Source organism: Vigna unguiculata, chromosome 10 (genome assembly GCF_037176805.1).
Source record: "Vigna unguiculata cultivar grain cowpea cultivar isolate G323 ecotype 2 chromosome 10, ASM3717680v1, whole genome shotgun sequence".
Lineage (NCBI taxonomy): Eukaryota > Viridiplantae > Streptophyta > Magnoliopsida > Fabales > Fabaceae > Vigna > Vigna unguiculata.
The window spans coordinates 43,954,093-43,970,465 of record NC_140801.1 but is presented as its reverse complement, the minus strand read 5'-3'; the positions used below and the strand labels follow the sequence as shown (position 1 = coordinate 43,970,465).

The window sequence follows — 16,373 nt, the reverse complement described above, 5'->3', positions numbered from 1 at the left end:
TCAACTCAAAGCATCTGCTACAACATTTGCTTTCCTAGGGTGATATTGCAACTTAAAGTCGTAATCCTTAAGAAATTCCATCCATCTACGTTGTCTCATGTTTAACTCTTTTTGATCAAAAAGGTATTTCAAACTTTTATGGTCACTGAAAACTTCAAATCTTGCTTCATACAAGTAATGTCTCCATATTTTCAATGCAAAGACCACTACAACTAATTCCAAATCATGTGCAGGACAATTAAGCTCATGTTGCTTGAGTTGTCGTGAAACATAAGCTGCAACTTTCCTGTCTTGCATCAACACACATCCTAATCCTTGTCCGCATGCATCACAATATACCTCAAAATTTTTTGCAGGGTCAGGAAGGATTAAAACAGGTGCAGATGTTAATTTTTTCTTCAACTCTTGAAAACTAAACTCACATGCTTCATTCCATTTGAAAGGTTGTCCCTTACGTGTTAACTTAGTCAAAGGCAATGCTAATTTAGAAAATCCTTCAATGAATTTTCTATAGTAGCTTGCCAATCCTAAGAAACTATGTATTTCTGTGATATTCTTTGGTTGTTCCCAAAGTAATACCACTTGAACCTTTGAGGGGTCAACTACAATGCCATTTTGTGATATCACATGTCCTAAAAATTGAACTTCTTTTAACCAAAATTCACACTTTGACCATTTCCCATACAATTGTGTTTCTCTCAGAATTTGTAACACAATCCTCAAATGCCTCTCATGTTCTTCATGATTTTTGGAATAAATTAAAATGTCGTCAATGAAAACAACCACAAATTTATCCAAAAATTCATGAAAAATACGGTTCATATAATCCATGAAAATGACAGGAGCATTGGTCACACCAAAAGGCATTACCAAGTACTCATAATGACCGTATCTTGTCCTAAATGCTGTCTTTTGAATATCTTTCGCCTTGACTCGAATCTGATGGTAGCCAGATTTTAAGTCAATTTTGGAATATACCACAGCTCCTCTCAATTGATCCATCAAATCATCAATCCTTGGTAGAGGGTATTTGTTCTTAATAGTGATTTTGTTAAGTTGATGATAATCCACACACAACCTCATAGTGCCATCCTTCTTCTTGACTAACAATACTGGCACACTCCAGGGACAGACACTAGGTCTGATGAATTGTTTATCCAACAATTCTTCTATTTGTTTTTTCAACTCTGATAACTCTATAGGTGACATCCTGTAAGAGGCCATAGACATAGGTCTCAATCCCGGTACCAAGTCTATAGTGAATTCTATTTCTCTTTGGGGTGGTAACCCAGGAACATCCTCAGGGAAAACATCAAGATACTCACAAACAACAGGAAACTTACAACAGGAAACTTATTAATGTCTGGAATTTCCTTGACTTTTAAAGAAGTTAAGATCATGTATACTTCATATCCTTTTGGGATTTCATTATGATTGGTAGTACTCTCTTTTAATTCTTTTGAGTTAAAAACTTCACCTATGTGTGATTCAAAAATTAAAGTCTTATCGTGACAGTTTAGGAGAACATGGTTGGAAGATAACCAATCCATTCCAAGAACAATATCCAAATGAGACAAGGGTAGACATATATGATTTACAGAAAATTTTCTATTCCCTATAGAAATATGACAATTTTTGCATGTAAGTGAAGTGGTGACTGAAACATTGGTAGGAGTAGATACAGTTAATTCATATGGCAATAAAGAGACAGGTAACTTTAAATGTTTGACACATTCATGTGATATTAAAGAATGAGTAGCACCTGAATCATATAGTACATTAACGAGGTGACCATTTATGATGCATTTACCTTGGATTAGATCTTCAGATTGAACAGCTTCAGTACCATTCATTGTGAAGACTCTTCCGGTTGTCTTTGGTCTTCCAAGTTGATTCTTTCCTCCGTTGTTGCTTCCCTCACTTCCTTGCTCCTTAATTAACTCTTTGCATTCATTACGATAATGACCCAACTTCCCACAATTGAAGCAAGTTATAGTCCTTGTGGCGTAGTTTCTTGACATATGAGGTCCTCCACAGTGGAAACATTTGATAGGGTGGGTTGCGCCTAAATTATTGGCATGAGAGAAATGTTTTTGTCCTGAAGAATTCCAGGAAGCATGAGATGTACGTTGGTAGGGTTTCTTATTATTAAAATCATTTCTTTTGTGCCTCAAAGGCCCTCCTTGCCTCCATTGAGTTTGCCTTGCTTTAGTATCATCCTCATAAATCCTACAACTATTTACAAGAGTGAAAAAAGAAGAAATCTCTAAATAACCAACTGCTTGTTTAATATCAGGTCTTAGTCCACTTTCAAACTTGGAACAACGGAAACGTTCATCAACTCTATCATGAAAGTAAGGACAAAACTTTGACAACTCGTCAAACTTTGCTGCATATTCTCCTACAGATATGATTCCTTGACGAAGATTAAGGAATTCAACCTCCTTCCTCCTTCGAAGATCCTCTGGAAAATATTTTTTCAGAAACTTTTGTTTGAAGACTTCCCAAGTAATTTGTCTCCCTTCATCCTCCAATTGTTGTTTTGTAAATCTCCACCAGTTTTCAGCTTCTTCAACGAGCATAAATGTAGCAAATGTGACTCTACTTGCATCCGTACACATCATTGCAATGAAAATTTTCTCAATTTCTGCTATCCATGATTGAGCACCTTCAGGATTAAATCCTCCTTTAAATTTTTGTGGATTGTTCCTGCGAAAGGTTTCTAATCCTTGATTTTCCATGGGTTCAACATTTTGTTTTTGGCTCATATTTTCCAGGACAATTGTCATTCTTTCCAATAACTCATTGGTAATTTTTGGTCCGTTATCTATCTTTTCCTGAAAGAATGAACAATTTCTTTAGTTTTCTTTAGATTTTTTTTTACTATTGTTAAAACTTATCTTTACTACAAGTATTAATTGTTGTTATTACTTACTTTTATTAGTCTACTTATCTTGCATTTCTCTTTTACAAGAAAAATGTAAGAACAAACAACTTGCACCTCTACTTACTAGTAGAGACTACAAACATCGAAGACACCATACCCAAGGTCTTGACAGAAGGAACTGCTCTGATACCACTAAATGTGATGCTCCGACTACTATACTAAATAATTATTATTTGATAAAAAGATATGGATTTAATTTTTTTTTTCATAAGATTATCCTTGAGAGAACATTAATAATAACATAACTTCATATTCATATATATAGTTTACATCTATGTAATTGTTCATGAAATATTACAAAAGTATATATATTTGTAAAATATTAAGAGTCCTACATCAGAATAGAAGATTGTCTATATTTTTAATATCTCCTAAAGACATTAATAGAAATTATTCATGAGTCAATCTTCAGAAGATCCACCAATAATATCTCGAACAACTCTCACTGAGCAGGTTCCTCTTCTGCTCATGCAACAGGTACATACGAAAGAAAAATATGAAAGGAGTGGGGTCTTTATAAGCCTTAAATATTAATCTTAATAAAATCAACAAACAATACAGACACGGGGGCCTAGATTTGGACCTACAACCACAAAACTTGATCTTGTTTTACCAGACATATGGATCCATATTCCACTTCTGATGATCCAATCTGAACATCAAAAGTTACTTTGGGAAGTGATTAGGTAGTTGAGTATTTCTCATAAAACATTGGTACAATCATAATTATTTCTTTCTCGAGAATATTAGTCATTCATCGGCTCAAAAAAGAGATATATACTCACTACCTAACCTTGGCGATGCCGAGCATGTATCGGATAGTCCCAAGTTTGGCCTATGAATATCCTAGTCCAGTGTGCTATTCTGAACTATCCAGATATTCACCTACTTGGTAAAACTTCCTTAGACCCCACCATGGTCCCTGCCTTTCATCCTGCAGTGTACCAAACTGTGACTTCCCAAATACAAACACTTTGACACTGGTTTAATCTCAACTTATTGAAACCAGACTTAACTCTTACTTAACTGACGTACTCTTGGATATTTTCAAAGGTCATAAAATGTGATGACTATCAATTCATGTCATTGTATAAACTATACACAAAGAATATAAAACAACGATAAATAGTTGCAGCCTCTAGTGTACATTCTTTGTTTCGTTGGTCTTCTTCTTCAGTTTTTTATTTGTGGCATTCTCGTTTGGGTCATGTGTCTACATCTCATTTAAAATTTTTAGTGTCTATTGTAGTCTTAAGTACTTTTAACAGTTATGATATTTCTAATTGTAGTGGTTGTAAATTGACAAAAGTTTTTGATTTACGCTTTCGTTTATTTTTATTTGACAAACTCTCAATACATCTAGCCATAACATTGTGATTTTGAGGGGGATGTTAGCATACATGGGCCTATGTTTTATGCCCATTTACTTGTGGCTTATAGGGTTAGTTTTGTGTGTATATATAACACACCTCTTGTAATATTTTATATATACTCACTAATATACATTCTCATTCTTCATATATTTCTTTGTTTTCTATAATATCAACATACCTACAACTTGACATAAACTAGTTTAACCCACAAACTAAGTAAGTTGGGTTTAGTTTGACCATATTCAAACAAATTATATGTTTTTCAACTTAACCAAACTCGAACCAGTGATGACTTAGGTCGACTCATGGATTTGAACCATTTTGACACCTTTTCAGACATAGCTACTGCGACAAGAAAATTTGTATAATGAAAAATTATAATGATATTTAAAAAGTAATGAAAATGGTGGAGTGCTTTTTAGCATTTATTAATGCTAATCATCACTAGAATACAATTTTAAAATATATTATATGCAATTTAGTAACCGGTCAAAATGAATCATCAACTTTGTCGTAATATATAAATTAGTCTACTTCAATTTCTAATCAACATAAAGGTGAACTTAGAGTTTGTGGTGAATGATTTTATATTTAAATTAGTGTGTAGCTTGATTAGTTATTAGGAGATAGATAATTGCACTCTCTACAAGATCATAAAAATTTCATGCTATAAAGAAACAAATGTAAACCAAAAGGGGAAGATATGTAAACTCAAAAATACAAAAATGCATTTTGTTGCATTCAAGTAAGGAAAATTTCTTACTTGTTCTTGATATGCAAAGTCTTATCACATCCGTTAACTACTACTCATTAGAGTTCCTTCTTGACACTTCGATGAAAGGTAACCTATGTATGAACTCATCAATTGAAGGATCAAAATATAAAATAAACTACCTCTTTCCATGTATTGATAGACCAAAAGCATGCACTGATTGTGGAGGAAAAAGTCATGGAGCTTTTAAAAGAGGATATTGTGGCCATTGCAATAGTCTTGGATGTATTAAACCTGAAATCTTATTACGAGAAAGGTAAATGATGACATGATTAGTCACACTATAAATGAATAAAGGTAAACCAAAATGACAAAGAAGTTGTTCATGTAAACTAGAAAAACAAAATGACCTAATTTTTTTTTTGCATTTAATGAAGGATAAATTCTTACTTGTCTAAATAATCAAAACATTGTTACTTCCGTTGACTTTGGCTCACTAGACTTCATTCTTGAAAATTTGATGAAAGATGAAATATATCTTGGCTCATCACTTGATGGATGAAAACTTCATGGAAAGGCAAATTTAATGGGAATTTGAAACTAGAGAGTTTCTCAGTCACTTGTTGCATTGATGGCCTCAAGTTTGGTTTAGAGCACAAACATGATAATGCTACATTTATCACAAGACTTATATCTTCAGCATCCTTCTGAATAGGAAGAGGAAAACGTGAATCCAAGAGATCTTTCACCAACATATTTTGAGTAGTTGGATTTGATGAAGTTGATATTAGCTCTCTAGGATGTTTTCCCATTAATGTTTCCATAGTCACCACCCCAAAACTATAAACATCACATTTTTCTGTCACTCTTAATGTATAAGCAAGCTCTGTTGTTGACAAAGAAACAAACAAAGTTAACTCAACTTATCAAAATATATTATTACGCCATTTATAAAAAATATTGTGGTTTTTGTAATAGAAAGTGACTTTCACCTGGGGCAATGTAGCCATAAGTCCCAACTACCAAGGTTTGATTTGAAGAATCAGGATCAAGGAGTCTAGCTGTGCCGAAGTCTGAGACACAAGCCTCAAATTGTGAGTTTAATAGAACATTACTGCTTGTTACATCTCGATGAACAATTGGTATGGTACAATCATGATGCATGTAGGATAAAGCTTGTGCCATCCCTTTAATCACATTTACCCTCTTACTCCAATTCAGCTCTTTAGCTTCCTCATCATTATTCAAAATATAAAATAAACTACCTTTTTCCATGTATTGATAGATAAGAAACATGCACCGATTGTGGAGGCAAAAGCCATGAAGCTTTACGATGTTTCTATGACGGATTTCTGTTAACATCTTCACCTCATTGCGAAAACTTCTGTCGAAAGATGGATTTTGAGATTCCATTCGATGGAGTTTTTTTAATGCCACAACGTTACCACTCGGCAATTGTGCTCTATAGACACTGCCATATCCGCCTGTCCCAATACAGTACTTGAGGTCAAAGTCTTCGGTTGCTTCAATGATATCTTCAAATGCAATTTTTCCATCATAGTTCCATACAGAAAAAAAGTTTCCATTCTTTGTTAATATTTCTTCACATTTTTTCTTAGGAATAGATCTTAGGAAATATAATATTAAAAGTAGTACTAAAAGGCTGAAGAAAATGATGGGAATAACAACCAACATAATACTTGGCTTACTTTTTCTGGTTTGAAGATCAGTTTTGTAAACCAAGTGGCAGTATGAAAAATTCGGCATGTGATGATCACTAATTAATGAGTCTTTTCGAAAAAAACAATAGTCTGGTACCTTTGATTTTGAGTCAAAGTCGTGTGAGAAGTCAAAGGAATTGTATGAAAGGTTTATATACGGTAGACTAGCAAGTTCCTTATATACTTTACCTGAGAAGTTATTATAACTAAGATCTAATCGACTAGGTATGGATCCCCTTCTTAAAATAAATGGAATTTCACCTCCAAGAAAATTGTGACTAAGATTAAGGTCATTGACACAAACAATATGAGAAGTTATGCTTCCATTAAACAAGTTATGGCTTAAATCAACTTTTGCATCATAGGGACATCTCATGGTTTTTAATGGTATTGAACCACATAACTGATTTGACGAGAGATATAAAGAGGACATTTTTTCCATTTGCAAAAGTGTTGGAGGTAATAAGCCTGAAATCTTATTATGAGAAAGTTGCAAAACTTCTAAATTGGTCAGATTTCCTAATTCTTCGGGTATGTGCCCTTGTAATAGATTAGAATCAAGGTAGAGGTGTACCAAATTCTCCAACCGACCTAAACTATGAGGGATTGAACCGTTGAGGGAATTATATGAGAGATGTAATGTTTGTAAACTATTTAAATTTCCAAAATCTACTGGTATAGGACCAGTTATTTGGTTATATTGAAGGAAGAAATCCGTCAAGTTCTTTAGTTGACCAAAAGCAGGAGGAATTGAACCTGTGAGTAAATTACATGGGCAGGAAAGAGACATTCAGATTCTCCAATATTGTGAAGAATGAAATGAGTAAAAGTTACGTGAGAATTATAATGTTACCTTGAAGTTTGTTTGATTCAAGATAAAGATATTGCAAATTGATCAATTGACCCAATGTAGATGGGATAAAACCTGCTAGAGAATTCCTAGAGAGAGATAACTCTTGCAATTGTTTTAAGTTACCAAGTTCCGGTGGTATTGAACCTACAATTGGATGAGAGGAAGAAAAAGATGGTTACATCGCTTGTTAACAAGAAAGAGATAAGTAAATTAGGTGAGCAATATAATTGTATGTTACTTCCAATTTGTTAACAAGAGAGATAATTCTTGTAATTTTGTCAAATTCCCGAATTCTGTTGGAATGTTACCTTCAAGTTTGTTTGAACCAAGATAGAGACCGTACAAACTCTTCAAATTACCCAGTGTAGAGGGGATTGAACCCACTAGAGAATTCCAAGAGAGAGCTAAAACTTGCAATTGTGTCAAGTTGCCAAGTTGCGGTGGTATTGAACCTGCAATTGGATGAGAGGAGGAAAGAGATAGTTAGATTCACCATTGACAGAAATTGTAAGGGATAATGCAATGAAGAGAATTAGAAGAAGTTACCATGGAGATGATTGTAAAACAAGAAGAGATAGCTAAGGTTAGTAAGTGAGCCTATTGCTGTGGGGATGCTTCCTTTCAAACCCATTCCAGTTAGACGCAGATACTTTAAATTGGGGAAGGCAGTGACGTTCAACTTCTGAATCCAAAGCAATTCTTTTGATGAAGGAGTCTTCATCAACCAACTGTTAATACCAGTAACAGTTCCAGCTTCATTGCAAGAGATACCCTCCCAATCACAATGGTCAGAGATATTACGGTAATCATTCCACCAACCGGTGTTGAGCAAAGCCTGTCGTTCCTGATTGATGGAAGAAGGAGGGATGGTGGGAGATGCTAGCTCAGGCATCATACAGAAGGCCATAAGCACCAAACTGCAAACACACTTTCCCATAATTGATTCATTCATATTCAAATATCTATTTCTTATTATAATGCAATCGGCATTTGGTTGGAATGCATATATATATATCAGTGCCCATTCCAAACATCCTTTCAAAATTCTTCTTAACCTTTTTCAAAGTCTAAAGACTCGGTTTTTCCACAAGAATTATGATAGAATTGGTCGAAGGGGGTCCATATTGTGGAAAGATAGAGAAAATGTGTGGTGTGCATTGCATGTGGAATCTCTATGAGAAAGAACAGTGTTGACTCAGACCTTTTGCCCCTTCCAGCAAGTTCGTTCCTTACCTTCATCAAAACGTTGCTCTTTCCACATCTTTTACTGTGGATTTTGATTTAACATCACCAGGCATGGGTAGAATGCACGTTGCTCGTAAATTTTGTTGATATTTTATTTTTGCTTCAAACTGAATGAAAAACAAAGTTATGTTAAATTCATTCATTTCTTATCGTTGTACTTGTGTTCACTTGTTTTAGAATTCAAATTATAGACATTCAAATTTCTTAATTCAGAAAAGTGAGTGTGGTTTGATTCCTTTAATCAATTAACTATGAATGAATTATAGACATATGTTTATGGTCTTTGATGGTATATGTAAAACATCCTGCACCCTACTCACCTCTTTCTTTCACTCCTCTTCCCAACAATGTATATGCTTTAAAAAGATAGCTTATAAAAATATTTTTAAAACGCAAAAAATTAAATGTATGCTAACATAATACTAATTTAGTTATATATTTAAAATATACTAATTTCAAATATTAATTTAGTCGATCATTAATTAAATGTTAATTAGTAAAGTAAACTATTAATTTCAAAGGTCAACTTATTATGTTTTGAAATAGAAAACCTCAAATGTATTAATACGTGATTTTCATTTAATCACATGTTTCATTTTTAATTTTTTAAAATATTACTACAATGAATCATTTATTTCAAAGTTCATTTTATGGTAAATGATATAGCAATTCATTAAACTATTGATTTAAATATCTGTCAAATTAATTTTTAATTTTAAGTACCATATAAATTTGATATGTCTAATTAAATTATAATATTTTTTTATTTTATTGAATGCTTAAAATATTTTTTTATTTTTATATAAGTATTTTTTTAATATTTTTTGTTAATAAGATTATATGACTTCTACTTTCGTTTTTTTCTTATTAACTCATCAATGAAAATGCTTTTAGGATATGGACATCAATGAATATGCTTCTAGGAGATAAAGTAGGATATGGACATCAATGAATATGCTTCTAGGAGATAAAGTAAGTTCATCCATAAGTTAAGAAACTAAGTAGATCATTCTTTTCTTGCAAATGTTTTTAATAAATTTGTAAGAAAAATCCTATGTAATATGAGAATTTTTAGTAATGATAAAAGTAATAATATTAACCGAAAAAGAAACTAAGTTGAACGATGAGTTAGAAATAGAAATATAAAAGTAATAATATTAATCGAAAAATTCTTTTTTTGCAAATTTTTTTAACAAATTTACGAGAAAAATCCTATTTAATATGAGAATTTCTAGTAATGATAAAAGTAATAATATTAACCGAAAAAATAAAATGATAAAGTGGTTAGATAAAAGTAAAATTTATTTTGAATATTCAAAATTTTTTAATAAATTTATATTATAAATAGTTATAATGAATTTTAACAAGATTAATTATAACTATTTATAATTTAAATTAATATTATATTACCTATTTTGAGTAATACAACTCAAAAATTAAAAAAAATAAATTCAATATTTACTTATATAATTTAAAGTAAAACAAAAATGTAAAATGATCGGTGGCCTACCCGTCTCATAGAGTTATGTATAGGAATGGAAAGTAGAGATGTCACAATGAGGTACCTGATCCGGCTCACTATAGGTTGATCACTTAGTGAGCTAACTCAATCTGACACTCACTTATTAGTGAGGCAAAGAAATTCGAACCCAGCTCGGTCCACCACAGGTTGGTGGGTTATATGGTTGGCTTACTGGCATACTTAATTAAAACAAATACATTTTTTTCTTTCAACAAAAAAAAAAACTAAATTATAATTTTGATTAAAATTTAAATAAACTTTAATACAATCCAAAATAATGTTCAACTCTAAATACAAACCAAAATCACACAAATAGTAGATTTGTATTTGTCAACCTAATATGTTGGCTAAAAAAAAACCAACCCAACCTAAATACAAAAGACCCTTTATCTGCACGTGGGTTGGTAAGTCAACCCGACTCACCACGGATTCAACTCAGACTAGCCAGATTCTTGATGGATCAGGTAAAAAATTAATTTGTACTGAAATTTGTAAAATTCAACCCAACCCAGCCCGAATCCATAGTGAACTGAATTGACCCACGAGTTCTGACACACTTTGATAGCTCTAATGGAAAGTGGGTTAGTTTGATTTATTGTCTTAGTCTTCTGTCTCCAACTAGAAATATATACTTATCCATTCCAATTTTATGAATTTATATTTGAACATTATCTTATTAAATAATAAATTGATAATTGATATTATTATTATTATTATTATTATTATTATTATTATTATTATTATTATTATTATTATTATTATTTTGTTTACTTTTATTTTTTATTGATATTTTTATTATTGCTTTTAAGATAACTAAAGCTTTTATTTAATAAATTAGAAAATAAAAATATTTGTTTCTTATTTATAAAAATATTGTACGGTCAAAATCATTAAAAGTCGAAGAATACTTCGACACAATAAATTATTAACAGATGGAGTTACTTTAATTACAAAAATCAAATACAAATTTCAAGTTCAGTTTAATTAAAACAAACTAATTTAAATCATATAAAATTATAAAAAAAGTTGTGTCGTAGTTAATCTTTGTTTTATGGCTTGGATCACCTTTACATCATTAGTCTAATTTAATTGTTGTTCCTTCTTTATATGAAAATTTTCTTGATTAATCACTCATGTATATCACATTGAAAATAGAAAAAAGAAAAGAAAAAAAAATAAATATATATATATATATATATATATATATGTTTATTTATTTATTTATTGTAAAACAACATAAACAACATTGTGATTCTCTTCAACAAAATTTCGTGATTTAAGACACACGTTTTTATACTGTGAACTATTTGACGACATAAGTTTTTTTGTCAAACAGTATGCAAAGTTTAGAAGAATAGACGCATTTTAAAAATTTATTTTTGGGACCAATCTAACAAACCTCTACCTTGGACCATAAAACATAACTTTGGGCTACTTATTCATGCACCTCCATAATTTCATCTTGCATTTTCATATACCAAAAATTTCAATTTTACCTTCTAGTTTAGAATTTTCATTTTTTGTTTCAGAATTCACGTTCTAAAGATGTTTCATAATGTACAATCAAGAATACAAAATTTATATTTCATACATTATTGATTGTATCTTAGATTGAGTATTTCAAAATACAAATTATATAATTTTGTATTCCAAAATGTACAATTTAAAATATAAAATTTTGTGTACTCCGGAATTTAAAACAAAAAATGCATTTCTGATTGTGCAATTTAGAATGTCCTTTTAGGATGAAGGTGTATGAAGAAATTGTCCAACTTTTGATATTAAATAAAAAAATGGTTGCTTCTAGGCCCATTACAAGCTTAACTTTCAACATATTAAACCCAAACAATGAAAGAACTTATTACTCATAAAAACCTTTGTAATTATGTAATCATATGAAAGAATTATAATAGGTTGAAATCTTCACCACTTCAACAAACCCTCAAGCAATCTCCTCTTTAACAAAATCTAATTTGATATCAATATGTTTAGTCTACTTGTGATGTACTTGGTTCTTTGACAATTATATGACACAATTGTTATCATTGTAGACTATGATAACCTAGTCATGCACATTTAGCTTCTCAACTATCCTCATTGGCTAAAGTGTTTCCTTTACAACTTTAGTAATGACAATGTACTCAATTTTAGTTGTTAACAAAGTTACACATGGAAATTCAAGTATGAATTTAAGTTATACATTGAGTAGAGATAAGAAAGTTGAGCACTTTATTAGGAACAAGACTCATAAACTGATTGTTTTGTTTTTTATGTTGAAGGTGATGTTAATCTTTTATGTGAGTTGGACTCATGTATTACTGATGGTGAATCCCCTCTCGAAAGGCCTATCAATAGTATCAAAGTCGAATGAGTATAATACAGGTAAAGAATCCAATATGTAAGGATTTCTTCTATTGAAAGTCTTTTTGACAATGGTTTCAAGCAATCATGTCTCCTTGTTATGATAAAATGATTGTATAAGAAGGTCCTCATTGAGGTACTTGTGATTGAAAATGTTTTTATTCAAAGGAAGGTGTATTGATACAGAACAAAAACAAGAAAAAAATTATTAAAAATTCAAATAAGTTTAAATCACACGTTAAATAAAGATAAAATCTTATAAGGATCATCGTTACCAAACTCATATACTCAAACATTAAAGTAAAGGTCCTTTTGGATTAATATTTTTCTCTTCCTCTCTTGGAGACATAAATAAAAGCATATAAAAAAGTAAAGGCACTTGAAATTGGATATTTTTCATTTGGATTTCACATTTGGTACAAAGCCAATTTATCAATGGCATTGGACATCACTTTTGTCATTACTTTTGTATTTTAAACTTGACCACCAACTTTACTCCTAAAAGGAAAATTAATTTACATTACCGAAACAAAGAAAAATAACCAAATTTTCACTTCTGTACTAAAAAAAAATGAGTATTTATTATAATATTCTGCATAACCACTTATTTTTCTGCCCTTTGGTTTAACCTCGAAAGATATGCACATGCTATTCATGTTACATGCACACAATATCCTACTGAGTAAATGTTTTCCCTGCTTCAAAATTTATACCCTATCACTCATGTCATGATCTTTCTACATGTTCGATGCACACAAAGTCAAATACCAGAAATAAAGAGGGGTTCAGGTTTTCACCAACAATGACTTGCATATAGATATACAACTCTTCAACACTTAGAAATTATGTTAATACAATATAACTTCCATGGTGAATCCTACATATTGTAACATATCCACCATTGTTGTAAAATCTGGTAGTGAATGAGTTGCTTTTATACATGGTTTATCATCAACTAAGTTATAATAGTGATTATGTATCTAGAACATCTTTAACTGAAGCTTTGAATTTCAACAGCCTGCAAATCAAAGTCATTGATTATATTGTAAATACAGATGAAAAAAGTTGAACAAAAATACAATCCAGAAAGTTAAACAAAATTGAACATGAATCCAATACTATGTTAATAGTTAAACAGCAGGGTATCCGCCAAAAAAAAGTTAAACAGGACTAATCTTCAGAAAAATAACATTACGTAACAGTTTTCTGATATCAGTAGAGTTGGTTAAAAAAGGAGGTTGTTTATGTTCAGAAAATTCTAGTTATAGTTGCAGAATAATGATAACATTTTTAGCTTAGTCATAAATGTTTTTCTGTTTTACATAGTTTTGTCTGTTTAAACTATTAATATAACACTTCATTTTAGCTATTTTTTGAGTAGTCTTAAGAGTACAGGATTAAAATAGGAGTTAAAAGTATACCAATGAAAGAAAAAATAACTAAAAGAACCAACTGAGTTATATAGCCTAGAGAAAATTAAGAGGTTAGGGGCATGCATCTTACCTTTTTGGTTGGACATACTAGGCAGTTTAAATCTGTCAGTGATTTCTAATATAAAAATCACCAAAAACTATCTCATTTAGTACTTAAAAACAACTTGAGACTTCATAGTTGCAATTGTACTTTATCAAAAACAATCTCAGTGACAAATATTTCCAAACAATATGAACGCCCGCATGTTGGTTCAAACTACACTAAATCTTGATGACCATTGAATATTCAAAATTGATAACCTAATTAGGACGACAATTTATATACATGTATAAAGTAGGAACCTCATTGCTTTAACCAAAAAGTGTATTACTCTTATAAATGGAAAATTTATCATAGATAAAGGTAAAGGTATTTCTAAGGAATCCAGCAAAACAGTGAGTGGAACCAACACTCATACCAAAACAACCACTCCCAAAATAAACTCAGCAGTTCTTTCTTAACAGAAAGGGGCAAATTTAGAAATTACACACAAAGGAAGCCAAAAAACGAAAAAAAAAATATATATATTCAAATGAAAAGTTACATTTCAGAAATTAGATATAAAGGGGAGATGAAAAGAAAGAAAAATTAGATGGACAACTTACATTTAAAAGAATGTCCTTAACAGAAAGACTTAAAACATATGCATAGAACCGTTCTTAGTGAACAAAAACATGGGGACACAAGCAAAAGTGCTATTTATGAAAAATGCAATAATATTTTTAGATAACAAGAGACCAAAATGCAATGAAATTGCAACATAAGTTCAGAAACAAATCCCTTCAAATGATGAGAAAGCATAAGAAACTCTGTCAGTACTTCTTACAACTTATGAATCATTTATCTGACAAAAAAAACCAGTAGCTACACTTAACATTCAAGAACTTTCTAATAATCTGCTGATAAACACATACAATCAGACTGGCTTTTCAGGAAAACGGTGCCTGGTGTCATAGAACCACCGCCAAAATGTTAGCAATAATAGCAACAGAAAGTAGTAGAGGTGTGCAAGAATTATTAAACAGGAGTCCATTTATAGCTGAAAAATTACATAAGCAAATAAAATACATGTCTTATTGACTCATTCAGTCAGAAAACTGGAATTCAAACTATCGTGTGATTTTACTAAATTTTCTTAACAATTATTATACACTGCCACCAATCAGCAAATGCTCTATCAGTCATGAATGCTACATTTCTAAAACTACAACAATTACATTCAGGAAAAAAAGAATAAAAGAGAATATGATGTATCTGGTTTTCTTGGCATTAATCTCCACCAACAACAAAACTTCCTCAATGCAGGCAGGAAACAAGGTTCCTACCTCCTCCTAATATGGCATCATCCTTGACTCATGAAACACGGTGATCGCACAACGAAAGAAAAACGCTAAGGAACAATCACAAGAATCATAACGAACAAGAATTCAAAGACATTATCACATGGTTAAAAGAATCAGTCACTCATCAGCTTTCTTCACATCAGAATAGTAATTCAAGTACCACCGCACAAATTTCTTCAAACCACTATGCAGATCTGTGGTCGGCTTATACCCAAGCTCTCTCTGCGCGTAGCTAATGTTGGCATGTGTAAACTGAACATCACCATTCCGTGGCAACCTCATTATGTTCCTCTTTGCCTTAGCCTTCAGAAGCCTCTCCAAAATGCCCACAAGATCACTAACCGGCACCGGTGAAGTATTTCCCAAATTGAACACCCTCAACTGTGCAGGCCCCCTTTTCTTCCCCCCACTCCCTGTGCTTTTTTCTGCAGTATCCAAAGCCCCTAAACAACCCCTCACAATATCATCAATGCAAGTAAAATCCCTAGCAACGGTGCCATGATTGGCAGCCTCAAATATAGGTATCACCTTCCCCTTCAGAATATCCCTTGTGAAGAAGAAGTAAGCCATATCAGGCCTACCCCAAGGGCCATAAACAGTGAAGAACCTCAAGCCAGTCAATGAAAGACCATAGATATGGTTATAAGTGTGAGCAATCTCCTCACCAGCCTTCTTAGTGGCAGCATACAAACTAGCAGGCTGATCAGTCCTATCCCTCTCAGAGAATGGAACCTTAGTGTTGAGTCCATAAACTGAGCTACTAGATGCCCAAACAATAGCAGGCTGTGGATTCTTACTAAATTATATAAATGGGGCACTACCA

The 16,373-nt window shown here is 31.8% G+C and overlaps 2 protein-coding genes and 2 pseudogenes across 2 annotated transcripts; all 4 read right to left on the bottom strand.

Moving 5' to 3' along the window:
• Nucleotides 1-2,741, bottom strand: LOC146883296 (uncharacterized). Its single transcript, XM_085667504.1, has 2 exons — nt 1,811-2,741; nt 1-602 (listed from the first exon to the last, which is right to left on the bottom strand). Exons 1-2 carry the CDS (start codon nt 2,739-2,741, stop codon nt 1-3), a joined length of 1,533 nt encoding a protein of 510 aa, XP_085523630.1.
• Nucleotides 2,742-4,809: 2,068 nt separating this feature from the next.
• On the bottom strand, nt 4,810-7,629 carry LOC146883295 (cysteine-rich receptor-like protein kinase 27). Its single transcript, XM_085667871.1, has 3 exons — nt 6,025-7,629; nt 5,483-5,918; nt 4,810-5,333 (listed from the first exon to the last, which is right to left on the bottom strand). Exons 1-2 carry the CDS (start codon nt 7,541-7,543, stop codon nt 5,536-5,538), a joined length of 1,902 nt encoding a protein of 633 aa, XP_085523997.1. The 5' UTR covers nt 7,544-7,629; the 3' UTR covers nt 4,810-5,333; nt 5,483-5,535.
• Nucleotides 7,584-8,594, bottom strand: LOC146883294 (uncharacterized; annotated as a pseudogene).
• Nucleotides 8,595-15,221: 6,627 nt separating this feature from the next.
• On the bottom strand, nt 15,222-16,336 carry LOC146883293 (UDP-glucuronate 4-epimerase 3 pseudogene; annotated as a pseudogene).
• Between the last annotated feature and the right edge of the window lie 37 nt (nt 16,337-16,373).

What these genes read in the sequence shown, in the direction of transcription:
- LOC146883296 (XM_085667504.1), bottom strand. Translation starts at nt 2,741, where the DNA reads ATGGAAAATCAAGGATTAGAAACCTTTCGCAGGAACAATCCACAAAAA. An exon ending in ATCTGAAGATCTAATCCAAG is followed by an intron (nt 603 to 1,810) that starts GTAAATGCATCA and finishes ATGGCATTGTAG; the next exon opens with TTGACCCCTCAAAGGTTCAA.
- LOC146883295 (XM_085667871.1), bottom strand. Translation starts at nt 7,543, where the DNA reads ATGTCTCTTTCCTGCCCATGTAATTTACTCACAGGTTCAATTCCTCCT. An exon ending in TTATGGCTACATTGCCCCAG is followed by an intron (nt 5,919 to 6,024) that starts GTGAAAGTCACT and finishes TGTCAACAACAG; the next exon opens with AGCTTGCTTATACATTAAGA.